This window comes from Lepisma saccharinum, chromosome 8, assembly GCF_977018435.1.
Source record: "Lepisma saccharinum chromosome 8, izLepSacc3.1, whole genome shotgun sequence".
NCBI classification, from domain to species: domain Eukaryota; kingdom Metazoa; phylum Arthropoda; class Insecta; order Zygentoma; family Lepismatidae; genus Lepisma; species Lepisma saccharinum.
Genome location: NC_139236.1, coordinates 60803779 through 60817670, shown reverse-complemented (window position 1 = coordinate 60817670; position 13892 = coordinate 60803779). Strand labels below are relative to the sequence as shown.

Below are 13892 nucleotides of genomic sequence, written 5' to 3'. Positions count from 1 at the left end.
AAAAACTGTAGGTCAGAAACATGGACACAGTTTTGAATCACCTTGTATTTACTTAATTAATTTAGTAATTTGTATCATAGTCAAAATAATTATGAATAATTCTCTTAGGTACAATAAAATCAAAGAAGTTTTCATAACAACATGGTTATTACCCTGAAAAAGTTTTGTACTCTGCACTGCTATATCAGATTGTTAGTATGCTTTACATATATGTTTCTTTATTGTTTGATTCCTTGTCCATTTTAGGCTTTTTGCTACCATGGTTCTTGCAGCACACATTCTGATCAGTGCCAATTGCTCTGGGGACCAACAGGGGAGAAGTCTGATGACAAGTGCTATGCAAAAAACACAGCCGGAAATAGATATGGAAATTGTGGCTATGATAATTTTAATCATTCCTACTTCAAATGTGATGAAGAGTATGTATGCTTTGATTTTTTCACAAATACTATGCTTTAGGAAAGAGTCATGTATCACATGCTAAAAAAATAATAAAAAAAATAGAATAGAATGATTTGATTCCACTTTTCAAAACACTGTGAAGACATTCTAGAATGTCCACATCTTCAGATGGACATTTTGTAATGAGCATTTTGTTTCAATTCTTGTGCTGTGTACAAAACTATTGTTTGTTAAATTTGCTAAATGTATTTGTCAAATTAATTTGAGACAATATAGAAAGACTTTTCAATGGACAGATTGCCTTAAAAGGGCAAAGAGCCAATGTTTCAAATTGGGGCTTTTCCTCAGGGGCATAACTTGGGACCTAATTTTGAGGGGGCAAAATCAAGCTGGGCCTATTTTTGAGAGAGAAGAATCAAACTACGCCTAATTTTGAGGGGGCAGAATCAAGCTGGGCCTAATTTAATTTTGAGGGGGCAGAATCAAACTGGGCCTAATTTTGAGGGGGCAGAATCAAATTTGGGCCTAATTTTGAGGGGACAGAATCAGACTTGGTACCTAATTTTGAGGGGGTAATATCAATCCTGGAGCTTAAGTTTAGGGGAAGAGACTAGAAAATTTTTCCATATCATAAAAATAGCTTCCAGAATTATTTGCTAAGTAAGTGGGACGTTAGCGAAATCACAAATATTACGCTTTATTACTTTGCTACTCAAGCCCCCTATCTTGAAAATTTTAATAAACAAACCTGAAAATTTTGCACCTGCCAAATTACGCCTGTGCTTCCCCTGATAACAAAGTGACTAACACTATTGGTGTGCAATGAATGGAACTCAGGTTTACACATGTTGGAGGGTCATTGGCAGGTGTATAGAGGGGCCCAAAGGAAGAAATGCGTGTCTTTTTGTTTCGGCTAAAAAAACGGTTTTAGGGGGCAAAACCTCCCCTTAAATGTCAAGATGAGGACAAATTGAAGTGGGGATCTGACCCCTGTGTCCCCCTCCGATTTCCATGGAACTTGGCAGGTGTATAGAGGGTCCCAAAGGAAGAAATACCTGTTTCTTTTGTTTCGGCTAAAAACTGTTTTAGGGGGGAAAACCTCCCTCAAATGTCAAGATGAGGACAAATTGAAGTGGGGATCTGACCCCGAAACCACGTAAATCTGGCATAGGAAGAACACGCTCATATAATTGGAACACACACAGCACTGAACTGTAGGATTGTCGGAACCAAACACAGTGCAATTGTAGAGAGATGCCGAATTCATAGACACCGTTGTTCCTGGATAGGGATGGGAATAATACTAGATGGACCAGAGCAGGGTAACGGAGCATCAAAATAGCCGCATACGGGAACCATAACCCTATCAAGCATGACCTAGATATCATATAGGTGATATCCATAGCCAAGGACACAAGAGGATAGTTCCACAGATGAATACACATCATGTATAAAACATTTATTACCATCAGAAAGTAACACGAAACAACGTTATGGATCTGCCAACACAAAGTAAAGACAAGCACCCATGCATGACATTGAAAACCGCCCCCATTGTTGCTTCCACAGTGTCAATGTACATACTCGTCACAGTAATGGTACTCCTAAAAAAATATGATTTAAAAATAATGTTCGGTTACACCATGCACATCTGATTACTGCACTGCACCACAAACATCACATATCAGATTACTGTCACTACCAAAACAGAATGCCACTGGATTCTCAAATGGAGGTGGCCTTTCGGGAAGATACCCACTCTTATACCGTGCGTATTGGAAGACGTGTCGAAACCTAGGTGAAGACAACTGGTTATGTGTGAGTGATTGTAGTTTGATAATGTTATTGCATAGGTGGAGATTAATGTCACTGTGTAGTAACAGGACAAGATCAAAAAACAGTCGCACGAAATTTTTCCAAAGCCTAAATCCATACACATCAAATGGTTGGAGAGTGCCAGTCAATCCTTTAGGTACTGTCGACAGAGCAATGTTTTTGTCACGTGGTGTCACCTCTCGCATAACAATATCACTATGTCCACTCCACAAATCCAATAGCAGAAATCACCGAAATCACCTGTGTTTGGGAAGTACACCTCCTTGAGCCAGGTCTTAAAGTGATTTGTTGTCAGTTTCCCCGATGTAGAGGCTGCAATGAATACATTTGCTGGACGGAACAGTGTTCGGTTGGCATAGGTTCCAAAGGTACCTTCAGGTTCCTTCAGAACAACAAAGAGAGGAGACAACACCTCTCCCGCCGCCGAAATAATTATTTGAATGGTGTAACTGTGTGTTGTGGATGCAACAGATTGCATGATAGTTTCCACTTTCTTCATTCCCTTAATAGCTAGGGTGCGACCACTGTGTATTTCTAAATTAAAACCACTTTGATCCTAGTTAAACACATTTCCGACAGAGTACTGTGCAATACATGATTTAACAGTATCCACAAACCCATCACGTTCATTCTGAACATGTTCCCCCTTGCCAGCAGATGTGCGTGTAAATGAATTTGGTGACCTTCCGAGAAACGATGTGATGTGCTTTCTTGAATTTCCAAAGTCAAAACCGTGACGCTGTAAACCGAGGTACGTCCAGTTCAGCTTTAGCTTTCAGAGCCCATCTCCGAATATCAATATCATGAATTGGAACCTGTGCTTGCACGGCATCAGTAAAGTTTTCTAAAACGTATTTGGAAACCTGACACAGCTTTTCTTTCCATGTTCCTCCAGCATGTACCTGCTCTTCCCATCTTCGTAGTTGCCGTGTTGAGGTAACCTTCTTATACTGATTTTGCACGGTGGTCAGAGACAAACGTCGCTTCTGTCCACTCCTCCAAAAGTCAACTGCTCTTCGTTTATATCCAATGGATACAGTATGTGGTGAACAATGGTCGGTATAGTCTTCTTCCGTGTCATCATCTGTATCTTCCAAAGCGTGTGCATACGTATCGTCTTGCTGGTCAAAGTCCAAGGAAGTAGCAAATTCAACGATGTCCGCAGGATCTTCGGTACATCTTTCAATGATGTCCTTCACAATGTCTGTGACATATGCCGCCTCTGCTGTTAAAGGAGATGGGCTACTGGCATTAAATGCCTGTATTAAAATGGGGACACAGGGGTCAGATCCTCACTTCAATTTGTCCTCATCTTGACATTAGAGGGGAGGTTTTGCCCCCTAAAACAGTTTTTTTAGACGAAACAAAAAAAACATGTATTTCTTCCTTTGGGACCCTCTATACACCTGCCAAGTTTCATGGAAATCGGAGGGAGACACAGGGGTCAGATCCCCACTTCAATTTGTCCTCATCTTGACATTAGAGGGGAGGTTTTGCCCCCTAAAACAGTTTTTTTAGCCGAAACAAAAAAAAAACACGTATTTCTTCCTTTGGGCCCCTCTATACACCTGCCAAGTTTCATGGAAATCGGAGGGAGACACAGGGGTCAGATCCCCACTTCAATTTGTCCTCATCTTGACATTAGAGGGGAGGTTTTGCCCCCTAAAACAGTTTTTTTAGCCGAAACGAAAAAAAACACATATTTCTTCCTTTGGGACCCTCTATACACCTTCCAAGTTTCATGGAAATCGGAGGGGGATGCAGGGGTCAGATCCCCAATTCAATTTGTCCTCATCTTGACATTAGAGGGGAGGTTTTGCCCCTAAAACCGTTTCTTAGCCAAAACAAAAAAAACACATATTTCTTCCTTTGGGCCCCTCTACACCTGCCCAGTTTCATGGAAATCGGAGGGGGACACTTAGATAACCTCCCTTGTAAGACAAGAAAACTCCTCTAACCTGGCTTCAACATGCATCCTTCAGAACGTAAAGCCACAGCACTAACCACTCACCTACAGCTTCTACTGGTAGACAAGTATTTAACTTATCATGTAATTAAGGTACTGACGTTTTCTACGAAGCTGTTTTACATTATTTTCTATTAATTTCGGTAGCCACTGCCACCATTCTCATTGGAAATCGTTGTGTTGTTGCTTGATGAGTTTCTGTTGTTTTTTTTCCTAAATCGCCGCTAGGTGTGCTGCTGTCGCCTGTATGTCTGCGTATATGTCGTCAGCTGTTCACCGGTGTTAATTGCTGCAGTGACGGAAGCCAGGCGTGGTGTGCCTGACCAATATCTATGTTCAGTTCATGGTTGTAGTGCATGATGTCATGTCTTTCTTTTTTTTGTGTCTATTAGAGTGTGTGCTTTGTATTTGACATGTACTTTCTCAATTTTATGGTTGTGGAATTTGATATGCTTGGCAAGTCCAGTGGTGGGTTGGGCAGTTTTGCATTTGATAGGTGCTGCTGAATTCTCTCACTGATGGGCCTGATGGATCTGCTGATGTAATGAGCCTTGCACTCGCATTCAGCATGATAGACGCCTGGATTGTTGAGGGGGGGAGGAAGTACCGTTTTGTTTGTTTAGTTGGTCAGCTATTTTGGAGGTTGGTTTGTTTGCTTTTTGGATGGTGTAGGGGCGGAGGGCTTTGGTAAGGTGGTTGGATGCGGTAGGATGGTAGGGAAAGGCAAACCACTTGGTTTTGTTACCAGGATCTGGTTGTGATGGTTGAGCGAGTTGTAATGATGGTGCAGGTTGTCTGACTTGGATTTCAGCTTTGCTGCATCATGTGGAGAGTTGACATTCAGTATGGATATACAAAGTACACACTCTCATAGACACAAAAATTAAAGAAACACACGCCATCATGCACTACAACCATGAACTGAACATAGATAGTGATCAGGCACACCACGCTGGCTTCCCTTTCTGCAGCAATTCACACCGGTGAACAGCAGAGGACATATACACAGACATACAGGCGACAGCAGCACACCTAGCGGCGATTTAGGAAAAAACAACAGAAACACACAAGCAACAACACATCGAATTCCAACGAGAATGGTGGCAGTGGCTACCGAAATTAATAGAAAATAATGTAAGACAGCTTCGCGGAAAATGTGAGTACCTTAATTATCTATTAACACGTCTTTCATTCCCATAGTATGAATTATCATGTAAGTTGTTTCGATTGTTTCGTCATTGGAGATATCTATTACTTCTCGCTCATTTTCTCTCAGATGTATGCTTAGTCCTTTTTTCCAGACTGCTATAACTTATTACCTTCTGCCACCCATGCAAATCCTTCAGGAATACATTATTGGGATGCTACTCCCAGAGAAGAGAATATCTTGTTTTCAAAAAAGCTTGAAGTGGGAATTGTGTATTCAGTCACACATTTAACACATTGACTGCCACCGTGTAACTGAAAATGTATCTCTTCTGGGCCAATCCGATTTTCTTGTTACTGACCGACTGTGAATGAAATGTGTATGCATAATATCTCAATACAATTGAAATTAAGCCCATTGTTGAGGTTTTTGTGGTGTGTATGCATTTCTATACACGCGGCGTAGGTTTTCAATTTGACGTTGTATGCCACGTGTATATGATTTCATACACGTAATTATTCACTTTGTGTTACCTCATTTTGTCTTGTTCTTTCCGAATATCACGCTGTTTTAAAATTTTGTGGTGATCAAAGTACCAAAATTATCAGACTACTGGAGCACTAGGGCTTTGTTTGATTTTCCTCTTCCCCGAAGTATAATGAGTAGAAACAGATTTGAACTGCTTCTACGAATGTGGCATTTTGCAGACAATTCACATGCTGTCCCTAATGATAGATTACATAAAATTACGAACATCACCAACAAACTCATTTCACAATTCCAAGAAACATACACACCAGGGGAAAAAAATTGTGTCGACGAAAGTATGATACCATGGCGGGGAAGACTTTCATTTCGGCAGTACATCCCTTCCAAAAAGAATAAATACGGAGTGAAAGTTTTCAAGTTGTGTTCCAGCAGGGGCTATACATGGAACATTATTCTTTACGTTGGAAATATAAACGGCCGGTAACATGTCAGTTCCTGAAACGGTTGTGTCACAGCTTGTAAGAGATCTTCTCGGTGAAGGCTGGCATCTTTACACAAATAATTATTACACCAGCGTTCCTCTTGCTTACCTTGCCATTGACAATAATGCCCATCTGATCGTTACAATTAGGTCTAACCGTAAATATTTGCCAGCAGATGTTGTTCAAGATAAATTGAGGAAAGGTGATATTGTAGGAATGGAAACTCAGGAAGGTGTGACTATTCTGAAGTGGAAAGATAAGAGAGATGTGTTAGTCCTATCTAAAGCTCACTCTGCTGAAGAGGTAAGTGTAACAGAAAGACGTAGTTCAGGAATTAGAAAGCCTTCCGCAATTATTGATTACATTACTAGCAAGTCCTTCATTGACGTAAGTGATCAATTCGCTTCATATGGGAATGCTCTGCGAAAGACTACAAAATGGTACAAGAAAGTTATTATTGAATATATATGGGGAGCGGCTCTCGTGAATGCCTACATTCTCTACAGTGACTGCATCCAGTCCAGTAACATACACATAAATGAATTCAGGAAACTTGTAATCCTAAATATTCTTTCTGAACAATTACCTCCTGGACAGCAAACTCACTTTACCTGTGCAACAAGGCAGAAAAACTCAAACTCATCACTTGATAAACAAAGTAGGGGATAATGGAAGAAAGAAGCAAGGACGCTGTGAACGTTGCTGCAAAATCTACGGCAGAAGTGGAAATTCTGACTCGACAGGAAGGAAGTTTGCCAGGTGGGTGAAGACAGTATTTGACAAATGTCCCAAAAATCCTTTTATGTGCCGGGACTGTTTCAACAAAAATCATTGAACTTCCAAAGTGTTCGGTATAAAATATGTCATCCTTATATATATCTATATATCTACAAGGAACATAAGTTTACAAAAAAATATTATATAACGAATCGTTTTGTAAGAATTATGATGCACTAGCAATGTATTCCATAATGTATAATCGTTTGCTGTGAATTCCAACCAGAAAAAATGTATTTACACATTTACCCTTCTTTTTTAGTTGTCAATACATTTGTACTAGTGAAAAGAATACGTAAGCGTAAATAAAGTTTTGAAGATTTTTTTACTCTAGTAAGACATAACAGAAATTAAAATTATTACTGCCCCATCTTAGCTGTACGCCACGGCTATTTAACAGTCATATAGTTTTGCTTGAACTGTGTATGCGTTTCCATACACGCGGCCAAGAATCAGGTTCTTGTTTGTGTATGGAGTAGCATACACGTGGCCCAGAAGCAAGAAGCCATGTGTATGACAAAACATACACACGGCAGTCAATGTGTTAAACTTAAATTTTTTTCATATTTGAAGTTTTGCTTGCAACATCACCATCAACCAAGCATAAACTTTCTATAGTACTGTAGTTGTGTTAATATAGTATAGAATTTTTTATGAGCTTTTCCTGTGTATAATATTTTTCTTTCACAAGAGCCTATCAAAAGCCAGACAACTTTTTATTTTTTTCTTACGTGACATGTGGTCTGAGCATCAACTGCTGTCATAATTTTTATTTGGTTTTCTAGTGTGCTACTTCTTGTAGTTCCACAAATGTCACCTTCAAACTAGAGTTATGTGACAAAGGTTGGGTTTACATTTGTTGGCAAATTAAAGTTAGTCTTACGTTGTGCCAACAGTTGTATCCAATGCTTGCCTTGAAAACAGTGATACCATTTGAATGAGAAAGTGCTGTGTAAATTTTTATTTTGGATTGATTGATTGATTGATTTGGTGTTTTAAGTCCACTTTATGCACAGTAAGGCTAATCGGGACTGGACCTACAGTTTAAAGTGGGATCCAAACCACAATGTACCTCCACCGGGTATCGAACCCGGGATCCCTTGATTACAAGGTTTTATTTTGGAGAAATAATTTGTACTAAGTTTATATTTGGCTTCACAATAATATTTTTATATGTATCAGAACACAAACTTATTTCAACTTTAGTTTTCAGTGTAAAAACCACCTATTAGCCCTATGTTTGCACCATGCTCAAAATCACCAATGTCCAAATGTATGTTAAATTTGGTTTGTTTTTAAGTCCACTTTGTGCACATAAAGGCTAATCAGGACTGGACCTACAGTTTAAAGTGGAACGTGACCAACTATGTGCCTCCATCGGAAATCGAACCCAAGACCCCCTTGATTACAAGGCGATGATGTTAAATTTGGTCGGTGACTTTTAGTATGGTTGACCTAATGTTTGGCCAACCAATTTTGGTTTCTTGGTATACTGGAAAACCTATATAAAATAAATAGGGCTGAGCCGATACTGATGACAATACTCGCACAGATTCTCAACAATTCCAATACTTCAAAATTGTAATAATTTATATATTGATTAATATTAGTGCGTAAGCATTCTACTCCAATTGTATGCATCAATTTATTTGGTCTAGGAATTAATTTGTGCACCTGGACAAGAGATGGCGTAACAAGCGTATCGTCCCACAGTTCCATGTATCCACACATGCGTTGAAAACTCCTGTCAGCGTGCATCGTTCGTAGTATAGGGCAGTTGATTGAAGCGTCAACAACAGCATTTTGTAGTCAACTGAACATGGCGTAGTTCGTGCCAGATAAAGTGTTTTTGCGGGGTGTTCTGCTTCATTACTTTAACATGCAGAAAAGTGCTACCGAAAGTCATCGTATTTTGGTGGAAGTGTATGGTGACCATGCACTAGCTGAGCGAACGTGTCAGAAGTGGTTTGCACGGTTTAGAAGTGGTGATTTCGGCCTGGTAGACCAAGAGCGACCTGGACAGCCAAAAAAAATTGAAGACGAGGAATTGAGAGCATTGCTCGATCAGGATTTGTGTCAAACGCAGGAAGAACTTGCAGAAGCATTAGGCGTTGATCAAACAACAGTTTCCAAACGCCTCAAAGCCATGGGAATGATTCAAAAGATGTCACATTGGGTTCCACATGAATTGAAAGACAGAGACGTTGAAAGACGAAAAACCATTTGCGAATTGCTGCTTCAAAGACAGAAAAGAAAGGGGTTTTTGCATCGCATTGTTACTGGCGATGAGAAGTGGATCCATTACAAGAACCCGAAATGAAAAAAGGCCTGGGTGAAGCCAGGTCCATCACAACCGAAACGAGATATTCACTGTGCATATGGTGGGATATGAAAGGTGTGGTGTACTATGAGCTGCTGCAACCGGGTGAAACTATTAATGGAGAACGTTATCGACGACAATTAATGCGTTTGAAGCAAGCTCTGGCCAGGAAACGACCAGAATGGGAGAACAGACATGATAAACTTATTTTTCAACATGATAACGCTCACCCACATGTCGCAAAACCGGTCAAAACCTATTTAGAAAATGTCGGATGGGAAGTTTTACCCCTCCCGCCGTATTCACCAGATGTTGCTCCTTCGGACTACTACTTGTTCGATTGCATGAATAACGATTTGATTGGACAGCGGTTCACTTCTTCAGAAGATATCGAAAAATGGGTCTCTGACTGGATCGCTTCAAAGGATGAGGACTTCTTTCGCCACGGAATCCGTAACTTGCCTGACAGATGGGCGAAAGTGGTGGCTTGTGGTGGACAATATTTTTCTTAAGGTAATTATGTATTTTGTGTTTGAACTACAGCTACAATGTGTGCGTAACAACAGCACAAATTAATTCCTAGACCAAATACCAAGTATTGTGATTTAAAATATTCAAGAATTAAAATATTAATATGAATGTTATGTAATCACAAAATTCCGTTTTTCTTACCTGTGTCATGCAGCATTTTTGCAGACTTCGTGAAAGACCAAAATGCTGGAAACTGTCGGCTGAAATCGGTAAATACATTTCATCTGATAGTTTCCGATACCAACACCATTAGTATCGGCCGATACCGATGTCGGTGTATTGGTATTGGCTCAGCCCTAAAGATAAACTAATTTATACAAACAAGTTAGAATATAATGGTTTATTTTTGGGGTTGAAGAAGGAGGGGGGCAGAAACTTTTTGCATGACCAATTTCTTTCCTTTCAATAGAGACTTGTTATGTGGAAGGCTGCAGTGTAAACACATGGGTGAAAGACTCGAATTTGGAATGGAGGCAGTATCCTTCCTGTCAGCACTTTTTATCGCTTCTGAAGGAAATATCATCTCATGCCGGAGTGCAATTGTTGACCTAGGATTAACTGATACAGATCCTGGGTTAGTACCTGATGGTGCAAAATGTGGTGATGGCAAGGTAAGATGACATCAATTTCATGCATTTTGCATATTTGGTGCCTTATTTTTAGATGCATAAAATAAATTAGTAATGTGACCAGTGGCAAGGCTTGAAAATTCCATTTACGACATCTACAATGCAAACTCGATCAGCACACGCATTTTAATTCTTTACAGCAATGATGGAAGATATCTTTGAAATTATTTAAAAGTTTATATTTTCATTGTTACGTACATGCCATACGTTCTAGTTTATAGCAGATTTATTTAACAATGGACAGATATGAAGTTTTCGCTGATACTGATAACCAATATTCTACTGATCCGATATATAAAATTGCATATAATTCATACAGAATTCAAACGGTTGATTCATCTGCAACAGCTTTACTTTGAAAAAGAAAGTGCACATTTCAACATTTTCTTCAAAGACATTGTGGTTTATGAGTTATGCCTTTAAATCTGTAAAAATGGTAACAAAATGGCAACTTTGCTTTAAGTTACAGAGTATTTATGGGTATATACATATTGGTAATTTTATCAATAAAGTGATACACTGATATGCTGCAAGGACTAATGTTGATATGGTACCAATTAACGTGTTCCATTCCCACTACTAATATTATTTGAATTCTCAGATCCTTGACTAAGAAGTGTGGTGGTTCCAGCATTTCCGAGTTCTGGACCAGGGGGTTCAGACCAACCCCCCTCCCCCCAAAAGACATATGACATTCAAAATTAAATACTAAATGAAGTTGATTTATTTCCACAGAACTTACATAAAGCTTTGCATTGACAGGGACTGTGAATATTTAAGTGTACCATTACCAATAATAACAATAAAAATAAAGAGTAGGGGCTTTACTTTTCTCAGCTGTACTTAACCATCTTTTTGGTATTCAATAAATAATCCATTTTAAAAATGTTTTGACATTAATTTCTTTGGCAGTTATCTTCACTAGACATAAGCTAGGTAATGGAATATATGCTGTTATGCCTCCATTGTTATATATTTTTACCTGTTCATGTAATAATAACAATAATACTAATGATTATTAATTGACTTATTATACATGTGAATCTTATTAAACAATTTATCATAAACTTTATTATTATTGCATGTGCTACACTTGGCTCAGACCTCTTCCAAAATATAGTTCTTGATTTGTGCCTGGACATACTTTTAAATTTATTAAATTATAAATGTTTTAAATATATTTACTTGTAAATGCTTTTAAATGTATTAAATTCATAGTACTAATATACTTGAAATTAATTCCATGTAACTTTTGCTAAACAAACTTCATTTATTGACTTATTGATTTCGGTACCACCATTGACATGGGTGTTGATTGTAATATTGGACATGCCTTACAATCATTCTTATGTCAATGTTTTTTATCCTCAGATGTGTATAAACCAAAAATGTGTGGATGTTGCTGAATTCCAGCAAAATGGATGCATTGACAATTGTAATGGAAATGGAGTATGCAACAGCAAAGGACACTGCCATTGTGATGTAGGGTTTTCTCCTCCATTCTGTAATTCCACTGGAGCTGGTGGAAGTGAGGACAGTGGGCCTGTGAGTGGCCAAATAGTAAGTACCATGTAATTTCTTTTTATTGTTGTGATATTTGTTTTTCTGTGTTACAGGAAAAATGTACAATAATAGAAATGCAAGAAAATGCTAAGCAATGCATCTAAATAGTGTTATTTATAGTATGCATAAAGCTATTTAACCCTTTTATGTTACCATCAACTCTTTCTTTACATAGCATTTTGAGAGTATGAGTACTAATCAGCAAGTAAAAAGGAAGTACTAGTGCAATCACAGAAATTTCTGGGTTGTAACGGTCCCCTTGCCTTTCAATGGGATTGTTACAAGCCAGACATGTCCATGGCTGTACGTAACATTTATGTTTCTCTTTAGCTTCCTATTTCTTTTATTAAAGCTCATATTTTCTTTTAATTTTTATGTCTTGTCCTGCATTTAAGTTCCTTACTTTAATGATCCATTGCCTGCATAATGCATGCAAGTATGTAAAGTCATAATTCAAGTACTTTCGTGGGATCTTATTCTAGTGATTATAATAATAATTCATGCAGCAGTTATTTCATGTCCACAATGTGAAAAGTCTCTAAAAATAGTGAAAACATTTTTCATTCTTACTGACAAACTGACATTTCATGTTTTCTCTTTTAGTTTACAGCTCCTGATGATTACTGACTGGTCCAAAACACTTGAATCCATCTAATATCAGTGAGAAGCTGGAACATGTTCTAACATGACACAGAGCAAGTGTATATCTTATCATGCTTTCCTGGAAACTAATTCTCATTCATATTTGAAAACTCACTTGATACAACTTAGATATTAAATTTTTAAACAGTGCTTTTGCATATTTTGAGTTCACATGAATGCATTGAGTTATATTCATCATAATGTTATTCTTATTTAACATAAGCATCCTATTTGATGAAATGACGATTAAAAGAAATAGGAAACAATTTCAGTACACTAGTTTCAGTAATATAAAACTTTTTTGCATGCATGATGAAAACCATACCTAGCTCAACAACCTAATTTCATAAATTTTCTTATTTACTAATAAATAGAAGTATAACATTTATGTTATTTAGTTTTACAAAAAATATAATATGTACAAAATTTATTATTAATAAATTTTCATATTGTCATACGCTAGATTGTTCTACTTAAATTTTCTTCCAAAATTTCTCAGCCCTACCAACCTTCTGAAATTTACACCAATAGAGGTGTGCAAATTTAAAAAATCAGTTTCACACATTAATTAAAGCTGAAAAGGGGAAATAAATGTTACTGCGTATAGTGTAGGCAGACCAAAAGGGATGGAGGGAGGTATGAGTTTGGGCTTCATATTCCTGAGGAAAATGTGTAATATAATTTATACTCATTACACTCATTTTATTTTCAGTAGTTGAATCTACATCCTTCCCTGACTATGACATAGAAAATCTATGCCCAATAATTTTAAGAAATAATGTTAATAAAGAGGTTGGAAACAATACTCTTATTTAACAGTCTTAAATAAGAGTATCGGGCAATGTCACGTTACACTAAGGTAACAGACGTACTTTACTTCACAGTAACACATTCCTGCGAGCTTAAAAAGCATTCATAAACAACATAATCTTTATAAAGCATGCAAAATAATTCACTTTTTTGAGAGGTTGCAGAGTGTCAAGGGTACCATAGAAATCTGCTTTCCTTTCAGCAGCAGTCTACCAGAAACTGGTCCAGGCACTCAAAAGGCAGTTGGAGGACTTTCTCCTTCTAGACTACCTTGTTGCAACCAGGTATGAGGAACACG

At 38.0% G+C, this 13892-nt stretch overlaps 1 protein-coding gene across 1 annotated transcript in view; it reads left to right on the top strand.

Moving 5' to 3' along the window:
* The window catches only part of LOC145991501 (disintegrin and metalloproteinase domain-containing protein 12-like), a 66212-nt gene extending 52978 nt beyond the window's left edge, over window positions 1-13234 (top strand). The window contains exons 14-17 of the mRNA XM_083127519.1: window positions 247-419; window positions 10360-10561; window positions 11951-12139; window positions 12746-13234. Coding sequence (XP_082983645.1) covers window positions 247-419; window positions 10360-10561; window positions 11951-12139; window positions 12746-12769 — 588 coding nt within the window. The 3' untranslated portion in view covers window positions 12770-13234. The remainder of the gene's footprint in view (window positions 1-246; window positions 420-10359; window positions 10562-11950; window positions 12140-12745) is intronic.
* Window positions 13235-13892: the final 658 nt, after the last annotated feature.